The sequence below is a fragment of the Cyanistes caeruleus genome, chromosome 7, assembly GCF_971803275.1.
Source record: "Cyanistes caeruleus chromosome 7, bCyaCae1.hap1.1, whole genome shotgun sequence".
Classification (NCBI taxonomy): domain Eukaryota; kingdom Metazoa; phylum Chordata; class Aves; order Passeriformes; family Paridae; genus Cyanistes; species Cyanistes caeruleus.
Window position 1 is genome coordinate 30,383,170 of NC_141707.1, and position 22,050 is coordinate 30,405,219.

A 22,050-nucleotide genomic window follows, 5' to 3' on the forward strand; every position below is an offset into this window, starting at 1 on the left:
GCAATCCATTATGAAAGGGATAGTAAGAAGTTTTGGTACCTACATAAGCAAGGCGGGAGTGTATTTGTTCCATCTTGCACAGTGAACATGTCAGATTGCAAGGGTTAAAAAGAAGTATAATATTTTCCTTGGTAGAAATCCTCCATAGAAAATCATTTGATATCTGTGGTTTGTGCTGGTCTCATGCCATCCTTGAGCAGTTAACATCGACCCAGAGCACTGCAAAGAGTTATTACCATATTGCCAAGAGCTGAGTCTGCTTGTAGTCTTTAAAATACTGTACCTGGTGGTGCCTCACACCCAAAAACCTGCAGAAACAGTCTGCTCCATCCTCACATTCAGCTTACTGAACTAAAGATCTTCCAAGATTTTGTAGATTATGCATAGGGGGAAGAGGGACAAAGTCTTGAGGGAGGAAGTTGGTGAGGTTGTACATCTGTTTCCTCCTCTCACTGTCTGTACAGCTAATTTGGAGCCTAGTGTAAAGTCAAGGCATAGTTTTCTGACCAGCCTAGCCCTGATGGGGTCTGAGCACCACTGAGAGGGTGAATTCCTTTCCCTGCCTGCCAACCTCTCAGACACACTGCTTCAACCCTGGTCCAGCTGGCTGGAGCCATGGAGATGAACGTGATCAGCTTAGTTCCCATTTTAACCTTTCCACCACAATGGCACACAGACAAACTGGGTCTGACAGGACACACTGCTAAGCTGCCCTCTGAGACTTTGGCTGCTGTGTTATGATGAGCAGAGCAAAGTGTTGTCAGCTACTCCCTGGCAGTAGCATCTCCCTGTTGGGCAATTAATGGGAGCTGTTCATGTCTGCAGAGTCCAAATATGTCAAGGGAAAAATATAGCCGTGAAGCACCTGGCATTTTTTTTTTTTTCCAATTCCAGTAGCTGGAGTGGGATGTACAGCCCTGGAGGGAACAAGCAGATGCTGCCATCTGTGAGTGCAGAGATTTATGTACATAAAACACACACACTTGAAGTGATGTTGGCCAGTCCCCTCTTCCATGGCTGCAAGCCTCTTTCACCAGATGAGAAACCAGATAGAGACGTTGCATTAAAAATATAACACTAAGAAAATTGCCCCAGAGCCTCTGGTAACAGGGACAGCTGAGGTAGATGTGCCCCACATCACTGTGCCAAGGATTCCAGGCTGTGGACTCATCTGCAGAAGTCCCTGCTATAGCCCTGGCTGCTCAGGGTGGCTCTGTGCCTCAGCCCTTCTGAACCCTATGCTACTACTTTATTATTTTTCACCCTCTGTTTTTCCATCTCTGTCTCTGTGGTTTCTGCCTTCTGTAGAGAGTTAGTTTGCCTGAGGCCAAGATCACTTTTAATTATTGCAGTGATTTGTACTGAGCCCTGCTCCTCTGCCAGGAGTACCATATAGAAGAACTGAGAATACAATATATTAGTCTGCTAATGTAGCTGAACTGTGAAACTTAAATCACGGGGATGCTGCCTTCTACCCAGCCTTCCTCAGTGTGCAGTTACAGCATGTTGATTGTGACATTTCTTTATGGGCTAAAGAGCAATGCACAGCTCTCCTCTCACCCCTTTTAGCCTGCTGAAATACAGTCTTTCGATTTGCCTCCCTGGCAATGATTGGTGATTAAGAATATCTCATAAACATCCCTTGTATTTTCCCAAGTACTCTCCTTAAACACAGGCCTTTCTGCCTGAAGTCATTTCAATCTTGTGTTTTCCTGGCTTCTAGTCAAATCTCTCTCAGCCTCTGAGCCTCTATGCATCACAGGCAGTATTAATTACACCTGGGAAAAGAAACAAAAATGATTAGGAATACAGCTACCATATCTATCTGAATAGATCTAATATGGAGCAGTCTTTGCTACTCTTGGCATTCATGAGCTGAATTTGTTTGGGTGTCAATAATATCATAGGGAAGTTGTACAGTGTTGATAAAATGGGAGCAGTGACAACATGAATGCAACGAGCACTTACCATCTCATTCTTTTTTGACCTTGGGAACAGCAGCAGACCACAGGCTCTGCACTGGAACCTCACTTTTCCCAGCCCAACTACAGAAGACAACTTGTTGGTTTGCAATAATTCAGGAAATTCTTGTGGTACCTGAATGAGTGGAATTCTTCCATCCTCCTCTCTCTGCCCTGTGCAGCAGGAGTCACCTTATTCTCAACAGGCTTGGAAATGGCAGGGTTGAGAGCTATAGTTTGCTTCAAAGGCAGAGCTTTTTTCCCACCTTTGCTTAAAACTTTGTTTTAGTAAATTTGCTGCTGTTGTCCAGGCTAAGAAAGATCTGACCTTTCAGCAACTAATCATTGTGCCTTTATTTTCCTGCTAGATTTCTGGGGGTACTGTTGAGATGTGGAAATCAGAAGACATCAAAGCCAACAATGTCCATATGGCCTGGCAGTTACCACAGTATTTATTGATATCTGCTGGGGAGGTGATGTTCTCCATTACGGGTCTGGCCTTCTCCTATTCTCAGGTACTCCACTTAAAGATAAGGGCCTTACAATTAGACTTCAAGATTTATTTCTGCATCTGTCATTGACTGGTTATACCTCCTTTGACCATGACACTAACAATGTTATCTATCCTTCAGCTGAAAGTGGGATTGTAACACAGATTGCTGGGTGCCCTTAAACTAAATTAATTCATATTCTGAAGGTACCATTTCTCCGTGATACTTGGAAATACCCTTTTCTGGTAAACCTGAGAACACAGAGCAGAACTGGATAGTTAACAGGAAAACTCTGAATATTTTAATATCAAGGTTTTCTCCTAGTGAAGTATTTTTTGCTATGTATTTTTCAGTGATAAAAAGGCAAAGATATTCTCAAGGGCTACAGGGTGGCATGAGGGCTTGGCACCTGCTTTAAACTGAGAGACTGAAGGGGTCTAAACATGCAAGGTTGTAACAAGGGAGCAAGGGGTAATGAATGTGCAAGGGATGATTTGATTGTTATCTGGGGAGGATGATGAGAAGAGAGAACGGAGACATTACATGGTCAAACAGCTACTGAAGCTACTCAAATGTATCCCTGGAGTAAGGTGCAGATGTTTATTAATGAGGATGATTAATACAGTGGGATGATCTGTAACGGAATGTGAAAAATTTGTCCTCAGCAGGAAATTTAACATCAAGATCCAGTCTCTTTTCCAAAGGTGTACAGCCACATGGCACCAGACTCCAAGCTGCAGGGCTTGTGTGGCTCCTCGGACGTCCTGAAGTTGTAGGTACCATTTCAGATGATGCAGGTTGGGGATGACCTGGATTCAAGCTCTGCAACAACAGCATCTCCTGCTTCTTTGTGTGTTCTCCTGACCATGTTTTGAAAGCTCCTTGTATGCAGCTGTTGAGATTAACCACAGGTTAACCACTCCAAACAGAGGAAAATTCCACCATCTCTTCCTAGGCTGAGCCCAGTGACACCTCCACTGGCCAGGACTCTAGAGGGTGAAGCAGGGCTGAAGGGCACAGCATGATTCCCACTGATCAGGCCCTTCTCCTCTTTTCAGTCTCCAGCCAGCATGAAGTCGGTGCTGCAGGCAGGCTGGCTGCTCACAGTGGCTGTGGGGAATACCTTTGTGCTCATTGTTGCCGAGGCTGCACCAATGGCACAGGTATGGTTTGGTTCTTAAAACAGAGGTCAGCTTTACAACAGGCTTCTGGTGCTCCTGGTGCACAGCTTCTCTGCCAGCCCCAGGCTCTTGCACCTGGGTGACAGCAGCCCACTTTGAGCTGTCCCCCAGCCCCTGCTCTGTGGGACCCTCAATGGTTCTCCCTTGGGGAGCACTCTCTCTCTCTGACCCTCCCAGTGGCAGGAAGTAACTTACCTGCACTGGTAACACTGCTGGAGCTCAGCTCCAGGCAAGCTGGCTGTGTCTGGACCTGGAGCCTGGACAGTGGCAGCCACACATTGAGTTGCTCACCAGAAACGAGACCAGTGGGCACTCAGCTCTTCCTCAAGGGTCTTGCCTGGGGAGTCCTGCCAGGCCAGCTGCCTCAGCATCCCTGAGATGCCAGGCTTACAGGGGGAGGTCATGGTGCAGAGGTAGTTTAATTCAGGCTGTGAAACTTCTGGGATGATGCCATGAAGGTGTGAACTGGGGCTTATTTCTAGCCAGCATGAATTTGCCTCTCACAAGAGAATCTTTCAGGCAAAAAGTGCAGGTAGATACGTTCCAGTCAGATTTGTAAGAAAAGATTTAATGGAACCAACTCAATCTGTTTTGTTTCAAGAGGTATCACATATTTGTAATTACATTATGTGTACAAGCATTGACCAGAAAACAGGATGAGAAAATTTCTATCTTGTGAGCCATTTTGGAAACTAAAAAATAATTTTCACCCAGCTCTTTAAAAAGCAATTGAAAGTGCAGAGATATCCTCTGGACTGTGAGTCTGGGGTCTCCTGACATGCTGTTCTTTTTTCTTTCCTAGTGGGCTGAATTTGTCTTGTTCACTGTTCTCCTCTTTGCTGTGTGCATTATTTTCTCCATCATGGGATATTTCTATGTCAGTGTGGATCCAGAGGACCTAGAAGAAAAGGAAGAGAAGAGAGAGACCTCAAGCAGAGGAAACATGATTGGTCTTGTTACTCAGAAAACAAAGCTCTAACACATCATAGGTTGGGATTTTTTTTTAAACTCAATTATGAGAAAGTAAAAGAAGGGCGGGGTCAGTGTTATTTTATTTTAGAGCGTTGCAGTCTTTGTTACTCAAAATGTAGCCACCTTATAAATGGGACCAAATAGCCCTCTATAAAAACAATGGGGGTCCTGAAATCAGAGCAAAACTCCCTGGGAAAGCTCCTCAGGTATTAAAAGCCCTTATTAGTAATTACAGTGTAATTTACAACCTGCCCATCTTTTTAAGCATGGAATGCTTTCCTATGATTTTGCCTTAAACATATATTTAGGGCAGCAGGGAGGAAGGGTGGAAGGAATGCCATATGACACAAAAATCTGGAGATGTTAAGAGAGAAGAAAGAGGAAAAACTAGTATAGGAATTAGGGAAGAATAGCTGTTAGTGACAGAAGGGATTTTAATGCTATCATCAAGGACTGTAAGGGTTACACACAGTCCCAAAGGCTTTCATCATGTAACTCTCCTTATGACTATTTCATCCCATTATTGCATGTTATGAATGGTTCTGATTTATGATTTTCACCTTCAGGCTCAGAAGTAATAACACGGAATTAAATTCTGTAGGCTAAAATATTCCCAAAACACTGCTGACGAAGACAGGCATGCTACCACCTCTCCAATACCCATTTTTTTCCCTAGAAGTTTTTAGCAACTGATGGTGTTCTTTGATTAGACATGATTAGAGAATTGGTTTATGCTTTCTTATTTCAGAATTCCAGACAGTTATTTGCCATCTTCCTATACATTAAGCCTTTATTGGGCATTTCCTTTTACAGCACCTGTCACTGCAAGTTAGGATATGGCTGATTTCTTATCTCATGCCTCAGTTATTCCCCACTGGGAGACAAGTTGCAGTAGTTTCTATAAAATTCCAGGACTCCTGCAGTGAGTTATTTACAAGGATGTACTTTATCATTTTTTCAGTCTACAAGAGGAGACCATGGCATATGAGAATTTTCTTTTTCCTCCTTGTTTTTCCGTCCCTACCAAACTTTGGATATAGCAATTTTATTGGAATTGTGATATAATTGCCTCATTTTTTCTCAATTGCGTGAAGGTGTGATTTCATGTTCTGCATAGGAGTAATTCAACTACTGCTGATCTAGTAAAACTCCTGAGACAGACCCTACCTTCTTCTGTCACTTCAAGGCCACAGTTATAACAGGTTATAATCCACAGTTATAATCCAAGCCTAATTTAAAAAAAGGCTGTTAATAGGCTCTTCAGGTTTACAGAGAACAGATTTTAAATTATGCTTTCCTCTTCCATCTTGGCATCGGCCATAGGTGTTTGATGATACTTGGATACAGGAGATCACAAAATACATGTTTAATTTAATTCCTATTCAGGACAGTGCTAGGAAATACACTCAGTTTGACACCTCAGCTCCTTTGATGTGCTCCCAGTGTGTGTCTTCTTGAGTAACACTAAGAAAACACAGCTTTTTAGTTTCTAACTCACAGCATAAGATTGCTATCTCTGCTTGCTGTCCTAAATGGGCATGGACTTTCACCACTAGTTCTGCATAAGCTCCTGCCTGCTGTGAAGTAGCATCTGGGGTTGTGCCAGAGGGGGACCATGGTCTCATCAGATAAATGACAAGAGGCTGCAGATGTGCACGCAGGAACACTTGGGGTGGTTCAGTCCATGCAGAGACATTTATTAAGCTGTGGTGGCTGGATCCAGGCAGCTGAACCCTGCAACTCCATGGGGAATGAAGGGCATTGAAAGCCACCTATTAGGTCATCCAACCTGCTTCTCAGAAGCCAAGTGAGGATTATTCCCCTCTGTTCTTTCTGGTATTGTTCTCCTGCTGTGATTCTTTGTGTAGGTTTGTTCTCCTCCAAGCATTGTTGTTTTCCTAATCCCATTTTATGACACACTGTGAATCAGCTCAGAGGCTGCTGAATCACTCTGCTCTGATGCTGTTTGACCAGCTTCCAACTTGAAGCACTAATAGAAAGCATTTCTTCCTCCACCCACTGCAAACAAAACAAAAATCCCCAAACTGAAGGAATGGCCAGGCTCCAGTAGCACTGAACAAACACAATTTAGAGTTATTGGAGCATTTAATTTTTTATAAGCCTTGAATTTGCAAGTATGTTGGGGTTCGAGGGCATATGTGGCAAAAAGACAAATGAAAATTATTGAAGCACTTTCCTTGGGAAGCACTTGGTAAGCAGTTCAAAGCTGCATGAGTGAAAGCAAGGTATCCAGGTCTCTAAGACTACATCTGCTTGAGAACTCTGGATTTTGTTTTGGTTTGTTTGTTTTTTTTTGGTTTTTTGTTAGTTTTGGTTTGGGTTTTTTGGGGGGATTTTTTGTTTTATTTTGTTTTATTTTGTTTTATTTCCTTATTGGTGACACTACCAGAAGCTGTCACAGACTCTGAGCTTAATTTAAAGGAATTGTTCCAAACTCATAAAAGATACATTTAGGATGTCATCTGTATCTGCTTTTTAGACTCCTGATGCCAAATTGTCCCTTTCCAAAAATCTCTGTGTTCCAAACCCGTCACCATAATGCTGGGGGAAGGAAAAATTGCAATTCACAGTTGGGAAGATTATGAACAGGAAGGCAATGCTGTAAATAAAGTGCTAACATGAGGCTGGGGGCTGCAGGAACAGCCCCTCCCAGGAGCTGCTCGGGGGACTGTAAGGCTCTGTTCACAATGCTCTCAGAGATGAACTGGTTGCTTCCCACCTGCTCATCATCACCTATTGGAAGCTTTTTCCTTCTCTGATCTGCTTCCTTGGTTGCTGGTATGATCCTTCCCCACTGCTTCAGCTGCTGCTGTAGCTTTGCCAAACTGGACCCATTTATTTGGAATGCACCAGCAGTTTGGAGGGATTTCCACTGGCCAACTGGATACTCACAACCAGCCAGGAGCGGGCTGGGGCTGTAGCAAAGAGCTGTAGCAAAGAGCTGCCCCTTCTGTAGCTGGAGAAGGGGGGAAAATAGCACATTCAGCATAGCACTTCTCAAGTTTTAGAGCCACAACTCCATCCTTGGAGGCCTTGCATCTCTTTCAAATGGACTCAAGACTGGATCAAAGGTTTGGGACTTGATTCCATAGAGTAATGGGGTCTCCGACTTTTTCTTCCATATGGTCACCTCAGAGATGGGGCCATGCTCAGCTCTTCATACCAAATTTTAGAAAAATATTCTTTATTCCTCACAATTCTTTGCTTTAGGATCGCAGGGAGGATCCAAAGTAGTGATAATATATGTAAAGCTGTATGAACCTCTATAGCGAAATAGCAACCTCCTGCCTGTCCAGGTTCACCCTGTCACTGAAGACTCACAGCTGTTGGTGAAGCTTTCCCTGGCACAGAGTAGGGAAAGCTCACACCAGGTGACCTACAGGAATTACCCTTCCTGTAGGGACAGGAAAGAGGTGTTGGGAAACTGTAGATGTTTTGCTGCACAAGCCTTCATGGAGATTGCAGGGGTTTGGCTTTGCTCTGTAAGTATGTGTGTTTATCTGTTTCTCTGAAGGGTGCTTTCTGAGGAAGAATTTTTTGTGCAGAAAACTTCCCTTCATTTGCACTGGCTGTTGCTATTTTTCCCCTTAGAAGGTTGTAAGTGTGACCAGTGTTATTTCCAGTTTTGCATGAGATAAGCATAAAAGTGAGATTGCAAACTCAGCAAAATAACACCTTGGCTGTTGGTTCCTTAAACTTACCTTTTTCTGAGGCAGTCAGATGACTTTAGGTAGCAAACTTCTCTGTGCAGCTTAAGGGGCTTGCATCTCTCTTTTCTTTCATCTTCCTTTCACCACAATCCCAGAATTTCAGAAGATGAGCCCTGGCAGGATGCAGCTGGTGTGTGCTGTCACCACTGACTAGGAAGCAAGAACCTGGCCAGGTCAAGAGCTGGTTCCTCTCTGGATACCCAAATGGGGCTTGGCAAAGTAGACTGAGGCAGGGCTGGCCCTGGTGAAAGTTGTGGTTTACTAAGCAGTGATCTGGATGTGAGTTTTATTGTGAAAGGAAAGTGAGTGAAAGGAAAAGTTTTCACTTTACTTGGCTTTGGCCTAAGGCAAGGAAAATGCAGACTGGTGGGCAGGGAGGAAACAAAGGGCTGTTTGGTCAAGGTCTTCCCAATCCCTCAATGGACAGCTGAAGTTACATTGAATTAATTGCAGACAATATGAGATGAGAGAACAGGAAAGCTCAGATGATTAAACAGTGGATGACATCAGGTCTTTGAGAAGAGCACTCTCCTAGCTCTGGTGGTGAAGGGCCACTGGGGGAGATGGTCACCCATGGTTTGAAAATGGGTTTAGCACTCCAGAGTATTGCAAAAACCAGCACAAAGACCAGCACTGGTGGGTCTGCACTGACTGGAGGAGGAGGTGGCTGTACCCCAGCAATGTCCCCATCTTCCATTGCAGCCACCAACTTGGCTTAACCTATGGGACAGAAAAAACAAGTGAAAGGTATTGCAGATGTGATTAGCACAGCAGGAAGAGATATAATTAGGGGTGGTTAACAAGTTTTAGCCAGGGTAGTGCACAGAAGGATAATCTCTTTTTCTCTGCATTGAATTTCTTTGCTAAGCTACAAGAACCACTTTCTGGCACAAGCTGCTTAAACCTGGGAGATCAGCACCATGGCAAGTACCACAGCTGCTGAATTTTGGATGGTACCAGACTCTGTATTTCATTATCACTACATTTGTTATTGTGATACAATTTTAAAACAGCAGTTAAGAGATGCATCTGGTCCCAGACGTTGACAGATCTGGCCAGGGTTTTGCATATTGATAGCTGGATTCACTAGCTGTTGATAGCTAGTCTTTCCTGTTAATGTGTGTGATAAACCTCTCATGTACAAGTACATGTGGGGTCTTTAGAATTCTCCAGCAATTTAGAAGAAAGCCCCAAAGTTCCACATGAAGCTGGCTTAGCATGAACTGTGGTGTTGCTTCCTTGAGGGAACTTCCCATGTGCTTTGTAAAGCAGGGACCCTCGTTCATCTCCTGCAAAGTGCTCCCCAGAGAGACAAAAATGAGGGACACAAACATTTTACCTTGAGAAGGGCTCATGTTACCTAATGGAAATGGCATGAAAGAAAATAATTGTTTTGCTTAAAATCCCTCCTTCCTCACCATCTCAGGTGGACAACAAGGAAGGAAACTGTTTCTTATTGAACTTTGTATCAAGGAGCTGCTGCATCTTCTCAAAGTCTTTTCATACTGTGTTTTTCCAGCAGATCGGCATTAACCTGTCTCTATCACCTGTAGATCAGAAGACTGTCAGGATGCAGAGCAGCCACACAGCAGGCTCCCACAGTCAGCTGATCAACTCTGATCTCTTCATTTTTAATGAATAGTTGTAGCAGTTACCCTGCAGGGCTCAGTCAGTCAGAATTGTTCTAAAATTAGGCCACAACTAGGGACCTGAGAGGACTGTAATCAACAAGATAAATAGCTAAAGTCTCAAAAACATGCTAAAACACTGACTTAGTGCTTAATTAAAATTTTAATATGCTTACAGAAAGTGAAAATGTAAACCTGAATTTAGCAATACAGTCAGAGCAATGAGGAGCTGCCGCTGGAATCCACCAGTGTGACAAATGGCACCCAAGATGAAGATACACAAATCAAGCAAACATCCCTCTTAAGATTATTTTTTGTCATTGCATACATCGTTCCGTTTGCTTGGCTTGTCCTCTTTGATCTACCCATGTGTGTAAGGAGAAGAAGCTGAATTGACTTGCCATGTACCCTTTCCAAGCTGCAGCTTACTTCTCTTCTTGTTGTAGACTCGCAAGTTAGCTCCAAATGACTCCCTTTGCTAGCAGCCAGCCCCCAGTCCCACATGCTGATCTTCCCTCCTCACAAGTCCCTTCTCACTGATGACTTTGCCAGCCCTCAGCACCTTGCTTATTCCTCCACTCATGCAGCCTTTTCGCTGGCAGCAATAGCGTGTTTGCTTGGGAGCTGTCCTGGATAATGCTTTCCCACTTTCCTGCATCTAGAAAAGCTGCTGACCCACAGGAGAACTGTGTCTGGGCAGAGACCACGCAGAGCCAAATGTCTGGGTGGTAATGGCATCTGCCCTGGCTGCTTTGGCTTTGGCTTTTTGTCACAGCTTTGTATGCCCTGACACATCTTCTGCAGGCAAATCAGTTCAGAGCACAGGGGTTATCCAGCATCTCCCTCCCACCTATCCTGTGCCTGATTAGCTGCCCACAGTCAGCCCTTGTGTTGTGCTAAGTCAAGCCACCTGGACTTCTGGACCAACACGCTGCTGTCACCAGCCCTGGAGTGTCCATTGGTGCTGCCTGTGGCCCCAGCCTATTTACACAGCTGTTTATGGCCCTGCCCTGCCAGACAGGTTGAGAGTCTCTCTCGCACAGAGCTGAGGGAAAGCTACACAGGCTGTGTCTATCTCAGCTGCGGTGTGTGGTCAGTGGGCTGCCTTTGCAGCCACAGGCCTCCCATCAGCATGGAAACAGCAGCAGGCAGAAAGGGGCAGCTCCTCTGTCACCAGTGCCAGCTGGTGTCAGTGGGGCTGGCACTGTGGCCATTCCAGGCTTGGCCCTTTAAAAGTCACTGTCAGTGTTTTGCTGAGAGCTCTGTGTTACCTGTTTATGTGCTGCCAGGCTTCAGCTTTGGAGTGCTGTGGTCAAGGAGCAGCAAGCTGCATCCTGGCAGGGCACCTTCTGCTCCTTCTTGGTCTGCTTGTCCATTCCCAATGACCAGGTCTTGGGTAATAACTGGCATCTCCCAGACTTTACTGTGTTTATGTACCTCTCACAAATGAAGTTTCTTCAAATGCAAGTGAGTTTGCTTGAAGCTCTGACTCTACCCAAGTCTGCTTGGAGCTGCTGGGAGCCTTTTTTTGGGATCTTTCTCTGTTTAACAATCTGTGTGTCAAAACACTTTCCAAGCAGCCTTCCTGCTGCCCTCACCAAAGAAAGAAACCTCTGAAAGGTGCTGTACCAATATGTTTTTTTCCTGCCCAAGTTAGAGGTGAAACAGGCTAGCAGGAATCCATCAGGAACCAGGAGCTGCTGTGTTTCAAAAAGACAAACTGCTGCCAGTCACAGTGGCTCCCCACACACGAGGCCATGCAGTCCAGCTCCTGCTGTACCCCGAGCTCAGCAGGGGCCAGTGGATGCTCCCATGGCTCTCTGGGGGCTGCAGCTCCCAGGCCCAGCACTGGCCAGCCCATCTGTGTGCCAGTCATGGGCTACCAGTGCCAGCTTTGCTTGCTGACATTATATAGCCCAAAATCTACAGAGCAAAGAGAAGACAGTTCCCTCTTTCCATAGAGTGTATTTAATTTGTGTGTTCCTGCTCCTTTCTCACCACAGCCAGTGTCATCAGCTGTCCTGTTATTTCAGGGATGGCCAGGGAGCTGTGCAGTCCCCATCTCACCACCTGGAGCAAGGGGAGGTTTGGGCTTTCCCACTCTGCCCACCCACAAGCACCTTCAGGGAAGCTCTCCTCAAATTCAGGTCCTCCACCTCTCCAAAGAGCACCTCCCTCATGAGAACAAGGATTTGACACGTTTTTAGCCAGTCAGTCCTATTCTGGGGATTAGTCAGCCTGGGTAACATTTGCATTTTACCCTTTGATGTCTGCTGGTTGTGGATTTACTTTTGGAGCTAATATCACTGCTCTTCTTTACATTTTCTCCCCAAAGGTTGTCCTGTACCACTTGCACTGTCTATATAAAATGAATTCATGACCTTGACTTTTGCAGGCAAATGTTTTAGCCATCTTCCACCTAAACTTTGATTGTGCCATGAAGAATCCCTCTGCACTAATGGTGCCAGCATAGTCCTTTACATCCCTACTGGAGGATTTCTTTGTTCCTCCTTTACACCATCCTTTTGTATGTGCTGCTTGTAACCAAAGGGCTTGTGCTTCATTTCTCACAGCCCACAGCACTCCTCAAGCTTCTGTAATGTGGGCTCTGAGTTCCCTCTTCCATTTGAGCTGGAAACTATTAAAGGCCATTGACAGCTTCAGAACCAGCTGGGTTTTGTCTACTAAAGTTTTTTTTTCTTTCTCTTTTTTTTTCCTTTTTTTTTTCTTTTTTTTTTTTTTAATTCTTTCTTTTTTCCACTGTGTTCACATCCATCACTTACAGCTCAGGAGTGAAACACTGCTACAGTCTTCTCTTGTCAACTCTCTCAGGAGAAGGCTGGGCTTTTAGCTTTTCCATTAAACTCTTACACCTTTGGTCCTAATGTTCATTGTTCAGCATCCCTTGAAGCCAGGGTCTTTGGTTCCTTTCTTTGGGTTTTTGCTTCAGTCTGCTCAGCATTTTTTAGCTGGTGTCACTGTATTACACCTCCTGGGGTCCACTGACCTGTTGGGATGAAAATGAGTAGAAAAGTCATCCCACTGGTTTTAAAAGATGCCTAGACCTAGACAGAACCTGCTCAACTCTCAAAGTTTAAAGCTTCTTTTCAGCTTGTTAGGGAAGAGCAAGCACTTTTCCAAGCAAAGGTGTGTTTTTCATGACTACTGCATCATGCTCTGTCTGAGAGGGGATGCTGCCAGGTAAGAGCAGCTCCACCATCCACAGCACTTTGTGCCTGCATTCTCTGGCTCTGTATTTCCTGGCTCGGATTTCTCTGCTCTTGGCCTCTCCTCAGTTGGTCTCTCGCAGCTATGATATTCACTCAGAGGTAGATACTACCTCCAGCAATTTATTTTACCTGTCTCATGTTGTTACTTATGGTTACACCAGTCACGGGATTTATTTTGCCTTTTCAGTCTCCACTGTTTTTCCAGGTTTCTGCTGAGATTTCTCTTGATTCAGACTGACAAACTCTTGCCAATTTTGTCTTCCCCCTCATGACTTCCTATTATCAATGCTGTACTTGGAGTCCAAGTGCCCTTCATGCCCCAAATCTGCAAGATAAGTAAACTTAGAAAATCATTAGGGTGGACTTTGGCTGCTGCTGCCTCCATCAAAGACTAGGATTAAATTAAGTCCCTTTGATAAACTGAGCTGATGGGCCAATTTGGAGTGCGCATGTGGTATTATGAGCCTCGCGGGACTTATGATTAAAAGACATGAGAGAACACAATTATTTAGAGAGCTACCAGGAGATTGCTGTAGCTCACTAGTCACTTCTTTATCAGAACAAAAGAAGAGTCCAATTCTCCAGGATGACAGGCAGCTCCTGGGAAGTGTCCGTGAGTCTCTAATTGCTGCGGGAGGCGGGGCTCCTGCTTTGATGTGTGCTATATCACTGCAGGACGGTGCTGGGGTGAAAGCCACTCCAACCACTTCTGTCCCCTGGGCACTTGGTCCAGGAGTGAAACCTTCCACACAGGTGGCTTCTTTATCTCTTTTTACAGTTGCTTGGGTTTTTGTTTTTTTTCCCACCATAAACTGCAGTTGCTTTTGCAGCAAGATAGAGCTCAGCTGGGTTTCTTTGCTGGACTGTGATCAAATCCTGACTGGCACAGGGAGCTCAGTGCAACCAGAGTTGACTCCCTGCATCAAATCTTCAAGGCTGGGCTGGATCCTGACCCAACAGGAAAAGTCATGTTAGCTTAGGCTCTGCTGCAAGCCCTGGGGATGAGAAATGTCTGACTGGACACAAATACAATTTTGCCTGTACTTTTTTTTTTTTTTTTTCTCAGGGTCAGGCTATTGAGTCAGGGCTGGATAGCATATGTAATTGTAGCAAGGCTATTTTTCTCACTTTTTTGAAATTTTTTTTTTAAGAGGAACATTCATGCTGCATTTTAATTACAAGATTTAGAACATGTTCAAGTAGCTTGGGCTCAAATTGATCTTGCTTTTCAGCCAGAAAGCTTGTTTTTCATCTATTATAATAATAAATGTGCTATTGATAATAGTTTAGGTGCAATACAGCAAAGCTTTGTGTTATGCATCAGCTCTGAAGGCTCAAAATTTTCTTATTATCCATTACTGACATGACAGTTTACAAATATTTAACAAACAAATTACCAGGATTTCCTTGTTCCCTCTTAGTTTGCAGTCTCAGTCCTTTTGACAGCTGAATTCAGGATTAATGATAATCTTGTTTAAGACAATTGTTTGCTAGCAAACAGGTTTATTCTCTAAACCTACAAGTGCAGTAGGAGAACTAACACTGACACTTTGAATTAAATCTCATCCTCAAAGCAAATTTTTTAGCTTTATTCCATCCAGTTCTCCTAAGAAGAAATTGGATTTGCCTGGTAAAGTGCTTAGACCTGTTAATAATTTTTTAGTTTATGTAGTCATTTTAAATATAGACACTTAACATGAAGGGCTAAAAAAGGAGGTTTTTTCCTCTGCCAGCCCTGAGCTTGCTGGGTCTATTCAGGCTGTAAACATTTTAAAGTCCTTTCTGAGCACAAGCAGGGGAGCAAAGAGACCACCTTGACCCTCCATGGAAAAGAGAGATCCAGAAGAACAAGCTGGATTTGGTTTTCTGGAAAGCACCGAGCAGCACTGGGAAACATTCAGCCCAGGTTCTGGAAGTGGTTAAACACATCCATGCTTTGCAGCAGCTTCTTCTCCACCTGCTCCAGGTCTGAGCATGAGGTGAGGGGCACGGAAAGGGCTGGTGGCCAACATCTGCCTGGGAAGGTTGTTTCTGCTGTAGATGGCTGCAGGTGAAGCAAGGAAGGTACTACACCCCCTTGGGAAAGCTGGATGCCTCCCCAGGGGAATCAGGGGCATCTTCTGGGAGAAAACACATCACCGGAATAGAGACTGAAAGAATGTGTCAAGCACCCCTGTCAGAGCACGTCCTGGGCACTGGGCCATCCCTGTCCTGTGGTTTCTGATCTTGGGCTTTGCATGCACAATACAGGAATTCACTGGTGTGTGGGCCTGGCTTTGGAGATGAGAAGTGAATTTGTTCTCAAGAAAAATCACTCTTTGTTGGCAGAAAATCTGTGAGTTGGGCTCCCCAAGGGCATAGTGTTTGAAAATAACAGATGATTAAAAGATAACACATTTGAGGGTTAGTTTTGTTTTGTTTGGTTGTTTTTTGGGTTTTGGGTTTTGTTTTTGTTTTTTTATTTTGCTTAGGGTTTTTTGTTGTTGTTGTTATTCGCTTGTTTTGGTTTGTTCTTTTGGAAGGTATTTGTTTGTTTGTTTGCCTTTTTGGTAAGACAAACTGAATGCCACCCATAATTTTCTCCACAACTGACCTGGCCACAATTTTTTTTGTTATAATGCAAGAAAATCTGAGACTCTCCTTAAAAGAGGAGGCCTCCCACCTGAGTTTTGAAATACAGAATGTCACTTTAGCAAAAATTACTAAAGTTGGCAAGCTTGAGTGTAGTTTATCATATCAATCTTGAACAAAGCCAAATCAAATCAGACTTGATGAAATGGAATAAAAACATTCTTGGCTTGACATAACGTGTTAATAGAGAGTATTTCTTATTATATTTTATTTGATAAGCAATAAAACCACAGTCTCACAGTACATACAGTCGTTTGCAATGCAAGTACCCATTACTGACTTCCCATGGAACCAGTGTGGCCAGTATGGAGCAGCAGGGGCAGGGACGGGGGCACAGCTGAGGATGTCAGGATTTCTGCACATGCGTTTTCAACCCTGGAATAATCCCATAATAAGGACGTCTTAGGCTGGTATTTAAGCCTTCATCTCACTTCTTTTTAAGGCTTGCTTAACACTTTTCCAGTTGATTGATAGAACATCAATCACAGTAATATGCCAGCTATGATGTTCCTGTTATAACTCCTGAGGAGATGGGTGGCTCAAGGCCCTGAGCTGAGCACAGGCATTTTCCTTGAAAATGCCAGGGAAGATTCACTGACAGCAGCAACTTGTAAAATGTGTGGGGCAGCAGCAAGAGACTGCCCACCATTCCACCAAGCACCTCCCAGTTAGGGAATATGCCTGTCACTGGGGTTACATCTGCAGCCTTTTTCTGCCTGGGGGTAAGGCTTTGAGGAGAGTTTGTGAAGTGCAGCTACCAGCTGGACACACCAAGGGTAAACTGGCTCCAATTACCTGCTGTGCTTTCACCAGTTGCCATGTATTACAAATCAAGCCGCTCACAAGGAACCAAACTATTAAGCTGCTGTCTCATAATCATTAATTATAAAGATATCATCACTCATGTTTGTAAAGTATGAACTGTCCTGTGATAGCTGATTTACTTTTTTTCAGTTCAGTGAATTGTAATGGTGAGGCTGCAGACAGTGTTGGAAAGTGATTCACACAGGGATCTGCTCCTGCAGGTCTGAGCTGGATAAACCCCCTGTTCATGACACAAAGCCAGCACTGTGACCTCGCAGGCACAGATTTATGCTCCCCCCATCCTCCTGACCACCCTGCACCGTCTCTGGGAAAACCTCAACCCTGCAAGGGTCAGGTAAATATTTGATACCCTGACAGCCATTTTAAGGAGAAGCTTTCAGGGCAAAAGGATGTCACCCCTAAAGACTTTCTCTGGCATGCTGAGAACCCCAAAACTTTGCTGGGATCCATCACTGTGGGTACTAATTTCTATTCTGTTTTGCCATCCCTAATGTGTTTACGTTCAGAGTTGGAAGCACAGTGAGAGGGACTCTTAAACCCCTCCCAGGGCAAAGGCAACAGTTCTGGGGAGACCCCATGTTTTTCCAGCCCCCTCCCAATTCATCCTGCTGGTGTTCAGCCTTCCTTACACACCTCTGCCATTTCCTGCTGCTGCATAGGGCAGCCAAATGGGTCAGAAGAAGAAAAGCCCTTCAAAGCTGCTCATCCCACCAGGGCCACTTGCGGCCCAGGTTAGTCATGATCTGAAAACTGAGCTTCCAGAAGGATTTGCCACCACAGCACCTGGGACAGTCCTGCACCCGTTGCTGCTTTCAGGACAGATGTGTCCCAGCTGCTCGGTCTCCTCAGGCGTGCATGAATCCATGCATGTGATCATGTGGATCGACGCTCCACAGCCATCTGGATCTAGGGAAGAAGTGACAAATCTCCTTCCCCCCCACAACAGCCGTACCTTCCATGAGATTTTGATGAACGAGATCTTTATTGGCTGCTGGGCTAATTAAATAGAAGTTGCATCAGCTTCTAGCTGACAGGCTTTAATTGCTCCTGAGCAGATTTTGAGAGGACCAGATGAATACAAAAATAAAAGGAAAGACTGTGGATTGGATCCAAGGATGTATCTGACTGCATTGTGCTTCAGCTGGAAGTTTGCACCACCTTTCCCTGAGGAACTGGAACAGGAACAGGGGGCTCCTGTGCTGCGAGAGTGCTGTCAGAAAAGCAAAAATTAACACAGGTAACAAAAAGGAGAAAATAGTATCTGGTTTTCTTATCTGGTTTTAGATAAGAATTTCTGAAGTCTTAGCTTTGCCCCAGTCTCTTTGGCCTTGGGCAGCTGGTACCCATCCACTCTGTGCTCCTGTTCCCATTTGTCACACGGGACTAACACCTGTAGAGGGCTGAACTGCCTGGGATGCTCTGACATGAAACGTATTCCTGAGACTGTTTTTCTCTTTTTTGGTTTTTTTTGGGGTTTTTTTTTGGTTTTTTGGTTTTTTTTTTGTTTTGTTTGTTTGTTTGTTTTTGTTTGTTTTTTCTTTTTTTCCCTCTTTGTTTGTTTGAAGTCCAAAGACTGCAAAAAGTGTTTCAGGCATCCATCAGCCCCCATAGCCAGGCCCAGGCCTGTGCAGTTCTGCTGAGAGCTTAGGAGAAGGATGCTCCCCTCCGGCAACAAGGACTTTGAGCCTGGCCATTCATTGGCGCAGGTCCTTTGAAGACAAGTGGTGCTGTGTGTGTCCCACAGTGTGTGCTGGCTGCCAGCAAGGGCTGCACAGCCCTCTCAGCCCCTTGCTGCCATTTCCCCATGCAGGAGCAGGGTAGGGGGCTGGTTTGCTCCTCCAGGCTCCTGCCTAAACCTCCAAGTGGGGTATGTGCAATGCTTAATAGGAGAGCCACTGACAGAAAAAGTTTCTGGGTACCCAAGGTTCAGATTGGTGCAGGACAGAGACAGATCTGGTACACAGTAGATTAAAAAGTTAACTGAAATTAATGACCAAGCCCTCAGTGACTTCAGTGGTGTCATGTTTTCCCCAGTGGACTCTGCAGTCTATATCTGGGCACATCCAACCTAAGAGGCTTGTTCCATGTTTAATTTATGGCATGATGGATGAGTTCTTAGCATACAATGCACTTAATTCCATTTTGGGCTGATTTATGGTGTGATGTGAACTGCACGTGAAGTTTTTAATTCAGTAGGTGGTGACTCTGATCCAGTATATGGAGTGTGACGGAAGAGATGATAAATTTGATTCCAAGGGTGATGCATCAATTTCAGTGTGAAGTGCATCAAATTTATCACATGGCACATTGGTTCAGTGCGTGACACCCCAGCAATGGCAGTGCCAGGACAGTTGAGTGGGATGCTTTCACTGCATCACCAGTGGTCCCCCACATCCACCACCTCCTCAGAAGAAAACAGCCCTTGCTGTTTGTCTTTCAGTTGATCTTGCAGGACTTGAAGAAAACTAGAAAATGGCCCATTAGGTGCTGGTCAAAATATTTGTCTTCAATTTAATACATGCACCAGGTAAGGCCTTTAGATATCCCACCTAATTTCAGGTCTCAGCAGGATGCTGCTGCTCCTGGAGAACCTCAGCACCACCTAGCAAACTGGCTTAAAATTAAGTTAATTTTGTGACTGAGTATCTTTTCTTTTAACTCAACATCTGGCTGATCCACTGCTGAATGGGGATGTGGAGTTTGAGTCTTCTCCAGGAGATTGGGCTCTTCAACATCTGTAACCTCTGAAAGATGTTTTAAAACACTCCTGGAGAAAACCCCTCCTCCCTCACTCCTCACTGGGGATGCTTTTGGGATAAGATTTCCTGGCTGAAATAAACCCAAGTCTTAATTAGGAGTTCCTAATGGCATTCAAACATCAGTTGTTTGGGATCTGGTGCACACAAACAGGACAGCCCAGGGTGTGTTGGGCACTGAGGGGGTCCCAGTACCCGTGGTACCCAGCTCCTTCCCTATCCTCATGCTCCATTACACTAGCACCACTGAATCCAGCCAGGCACTGCAGAGAATGGCAAATCACTGAGGCAGCCAAGAAAGACATGAGAGGGCTGATGAGAGGATTTGGTGACAAGCTGAGCAAGAAGTAATTACTTTTCTTCTTCTCTCCTCCTTTTGCTGCCACAGCCTCTGTGGCAGTGAGGATAAATGCAGTGTATTAGCAGCAGTGAGTGGCAGATTCACCGGTCTGCAGTTTATAACATTGTCCTCCCCCAAACCCCACTGGCGGGCATTATGAGTTAGCTAAATAAAGGGGGATAAAATTATGAGAGGGTCACTGTGGAAAAATGTTTGGAAAGCCCCAGAAGAGAGGCTGTTTTCTTCTCTCAACTGTCTTGTTGAGCTCTGAGGGAGGGTTAGTGCTCATACACCAGATATTAAATTCAATCCAGTGAGAAGGAGCAGATGTTGATGTGCCAAGCCTGTCTGCCACCACATCTAATGCACAAGGATGGCTGAAAAATCTTCCATCAAAATGTTTTGATTTTTCTTGAAGCAAAAATAAACTTTCTGCTGGAAAAAAACAACGAACCTTCAGGGCAGAAAAACTTCTGGCTGAGAAAACTTTGTCTTCAGACTGTTGATAAAGGGTTGCTGCTGTCAGAGGGGATAAAGAGGAGGATGTTTTTCATCAGTCATGTTAATCTATCTATCCCTGCATGCAGGCTTGTGCAGACAGATAAAATAAAACAGATCCTGATACGCTGATGAGCCAAACTCTATCAGTTTCCAAGGGACTTTGAGCTGTCTGGATGGAGAAGCACAAAATGGATTTGCTTTGAACTTACCCCCTGGTGAAGGGTGTTAAGCACTGGGAAAGGCACTCAGGCTAATGTGCATCTGGTCTGCCTGGAGGGAGCTGTTTGCAGGCTTGGCCTGTGCTCTGTGCTCCCAACACCTCTATAGCAAACAGGTCCTGCTGCTCCTGCTGCTCACAGCCCAGTCACTGCAGGAAGGGGAAGCTTTAAGTCTTTAAGGGGAAGCTTGTAAAGTCTTCCACTCTCTGAAAGGGTTAAAAAACCCACTCCAGCATCTGGTTTAAATGCTTTAAAAAGCACAAGGGAGGGGAAACGCTAAAAATCACTCCTTTCAATAGCAAAAAATGCTCATGAATCTGAACTTCTATTTCATTACCACCTTGCAAACAGCTTTGTTCATGACCAGGGTAAGAAACACGGGGTTTGGGAGGTGGCTGTGCCTTCTCCTCTGTCCCCCAGGCACCCCCCTGAGGGGAAGCTTGTGCTCCACTTAACCCTGGCTGAGGGGACCAGACAGGCTCAGGGATGCTCCCACTGATGCTGTCCACAGAGACTCTCACTCTCTGGGCCTGGTTGGAGCTGGCACCAGGAGAAGGGCAGCAAAGAGCATCCCAGCTGAATGGCACGGGTCCTGCTCCTGCATCCCAGCCCACTGAGCCCCTGGCACACACACTCCTGCAGGACCATGGAAGAGCCTCCCAGCTGCAGAATATGTTTAAGCTGTGGAGAGAATTTATTTCTTAATTTATTTGCTTAGCATGGGAGACAAGGCTACTGGTTTATAATGTGGAACAATTATTTTAACTGACTGAAATCAGTCCAATAAATCAATTGCCTTCTCCAGAGCATTAGCCAGACCCAGGAATCAGAAGTTTTATGGTACCTTTCCATGTTAGTCTGGGTGGATTCTGGGCCAGAGTCTCAGCTGGTGTAATTTGGAGTCACTCTCCAAATCCAGGTGATTTACATTGTCTAATGCTGCTACAAACTTCCACGAGTTTGACAATTTCAGGTGCCCTTGTTTTCACTGAAGAGTTCATATGTTGTTTCAAGGTGTTTTAAAATATATTTGACTGAAAGACAGCACACCAGTCAAACTGTATATCCCAAACAAATCCATCTGTCACTTCAAAATTAGTCCAGGTTGAAGCACTGGAAGAAAGGAGGTCCCTCTCCAAAGGGTACTGGTCCCAGTTATCAACGCCTCTTGGAGGCTCAATTCCCTCCTCTTTGCATTGCTGAGGCTCTCAGCAGATTCAATGGTTTTCCTCCAAATCCTTTGACTACCATCAACAACGAGGCTGCTGGCACTGCAGGCTGATAGGATGGATCCTGCCTCCTCCTTGGTTCACCCTTGTCCACTCCATCCATCCATCCATCCATCCATCCATCCATCCATCCATCCATCCATCCATCCTGCAAGGTCCTGAGACAGGGACTGCCTTTCCTTTTCCTCTTTTATCCAATTCCTTGAGTGGCAGGTTTTTATTGTCTCACAAATACACACAAAGGGAATTTCTGCCCATGATCAAAAGGAAAAGTTGAGATACTCTTTTTCCAAGCTGCTTAAGGGTGAGCCCTCACTTCTGATTTAAACCACAGATTTTAATTTCTGATGGCTAAA

The 22,050-nt window shown here is 44.9% G+C and overlaps 1 protein-coding gene across 8 annotated transcripts in view; it reads left to right on the top strand.

The window, feature by feature from the left end:
* Nucleotides 1-5,766, top strand: part of SLC15A2 (solute carrier family 15 member 2) — a 90,863-nt gene extending 85,097 nt beyond the window's left edge. For all 8 annotated transcript variants that reach the window (XM_086897421.1, XM_086897418.1, XM_086897419.1 and 5 more), the window contains 3 exons: nucleotides 2,330-2,476; nucleotides 3,511-3,615; nucleotides 4,436-5,766. In XM_086897421.1, coding sequence (XP_086753547.1) covers nucleotides 2,330-2,476; nucleotides 3,511-3,615; nucleotides 4,436-4,612 — 429 coding nt within the window. In that variant the 3' untranslated portion in view covers nucleotides 4,613-5,766. The remainder of the gene's footprint in view (nucleotides 1-2,329; nucleotides 2,477-3,510; nucleotides 3,616-4,435) is intronic.
* The last annotated feature ends 16,284 nt before the right edge of the window (nucleotides 5,767-22,050 follow it).